At 50.2% G+C, this 1976-nt stretch overlaps 1 protein-coding gene across 1 annotated transcript; it reads left to right on the forward strand.

The window, feature by feature from the left end:
* The first annotated feature begins 21 nt into the window (after positions 1-21).
* P2RY1 (purinergic receptor P2Y, G-protein coupled, 1) lies at positions 22-1468 on the forward strand. Its single transcript, XM_009869392.1, has one exon. It carries the CDS (start codon positions 104-106, stop codon positions 1193-1195), a length of 1092 nt encoding a protein of 363 aa, XP_009867694.1. The 5' UTR covers positions 22-103; the 3' UTR covers positions 1196-1468.
* Positions 1469-1976: the final 508 nt, after the last annotated feature.

The following is a 1976-nucleotide window of genomic DNA, read 5'->3' on the forward strand; positions in this document are numbered from 1 at the left end:
TCGTCATTTTTTTTCCTCCTTTCTTGTTTTACATTTTTCAGATGTGTTCCCGTAGAGGCTTTGTTGCTTCACCTCCGGTCTGTGTGACTCTGGTGGAAGGATCATGACCGAAGTCCTCCTCTCAGCTGCTCTAAATGGAACTGAACCCAACCTGTTATCCAGCAGCGGCTGGGCTGCAGGAAACGCCACCACCAAGTGCTCCCTGACCAAAACTGGCTTCCAGTTCTACTACCTGCCCACCGTCTACATTCTGGTCTTCATCACCGGGTTTTTGGGCAACAGCGTGGCCATCTGGATGTTTGTCTTCCACATGAGGCCCTGGAGCGGCATCTCGGTGTACATGTTCAACTTGGCGCTGGCCGATTTCCTGTACGTCTTGACTCTTCCCGCCCTCATCTTTTACTACTTCAATAAAACAGACTGGATCTTCGGAGATATCATGTGCAAGCTGCAGAGGTTCATCTTCCACGTGAACCTGTACGGCAGCATTTTGTTTCTCGCGTGCATAAGCGTGCACAGGTACACGGGGGTGGTGCACCCCCTGAAGTCGCTGGGGAGGCTGAAGAAGAAGAACGCGGTGTACATCAGCACCCTCGTCTGGGTTGTCGTGGTGGCCGTGATTTCCCCGATACTCTTCTACTCGGGGACGGGGATAAGGAAGAATAAAACCACGACGTGCTACGACACGACGGCCGACGACTACCTGAGAAGTTACTTCATCTACAGCATGTGCACCACCGTGTTCATGTTCTGCATCCCCTTCATTCTGATCCTCGGTTGCTACGGGCTCATCGTGAAGGCTTTGATTTACAAAGATCTGGACAACTCTCCTCTCCGGAGGAAGTCGATTTACCTGGTTATTATTGTGTTGACGGTCTTTGCGGTGTCTTACCTTCCCTTCCACGTGATGAAGACCTTAAATCTAAGAGCCAGGGTGGATTTTCAGACTCCGCAAATGTGTGCCTTCAACGACAAGGTTTATGCCACTTACCAGGTGACGCGGGGCCTCGCCAGCCTCAACAGCTGCGTCGACCCTATTCTTTACTTCCTGGCGGGCGACACCTTTCGAAGGCGGCTTTCCAGGGCCACCAGGAAATCATCCAGAAGAAGCGAACCCAACGTGCAGTCCAAAAGCGAGGAGATGACTCTCAATATTTTATCAGAGTATAAACAGAACGGGGATACCAGTTTGTGAACAAATGCGAAAGGTTTGGGAAAAAAATAAATAAGTCCTCTGCTTTGAGACAGTAGGATGCTGTCGTGCTACAAGGGTGTGAGGAAGATCTACCAGTCTCTCAAATTCCTTTTGGGTAAAGCCTCGGTTTCTGATCCTAGAAGCAGCTTAACGAAGTCAGTGGAAGAATTTTAATGGGAAATAACGTGTCAAAATTCAGCTTTCCTTCTCCTCACGATGTTCTCCTTTCTTTTCTGACTTGTGTCAGATAAAATAAAATGAAGTAAATCCCCTAAAGGAAGAAAGCAATCCAAGCGCTTCTGTTTTAATGACTTCGTCTCCCACGTTCCAAAATGTTCTCGATCAGCCTCTCTTTTTAAAAAATGGAAATAAAAGTGAGAAAGAGCAGTTCTCTCCTCTCCGGAGGCTCGGTGCACACGCCTCGCCTTTCGCTCAGTCACCACGCTAAACGAGTATTTAAATCAAAGTCACGATGTGATTTTCTCACCTTCATATTTTGGGTGGGTTGGTTTTTTTTAATTCCCCCATCTCCTCCATGCGTGTTGATAATTATTTGGTAGTTGCGTTTACCATTCGGTCTTCTCCGAGCGCCGGTGTTTTACGGAAGGTAGGCTGACCGACGCGTGCGTGACGACGCTTCGGGATTGCGAGGGTCGTCTGTGAGGAATCCGGGCGCACACCCTCCTCCTTTGCCAGGCAGGCTGGTTCCCAAGCTGACTCCCCCCGAGCCCCCTGGGGTGGGCAGGCGTCGCGTCGCACGGGGCCACGCGTCCCCGTGCGA

This window comes from Apaloderma vittatum, unplaced genomic scaffold (assembly GCF_000703405.1).
Source record: "Apaloderma vittatum isolate BGI_N311 unplaced genomic scaffold, ASM70340v1 scaffold39295, whole genome shotgun sequence".
In the NCBI taxonomy this organism is placed as follows: Eukaryota; Metazoa; Chordata; class Aves; order Trogoniformes; family Trogonidae; genus Apaloderma; species Apaloderma vittatum.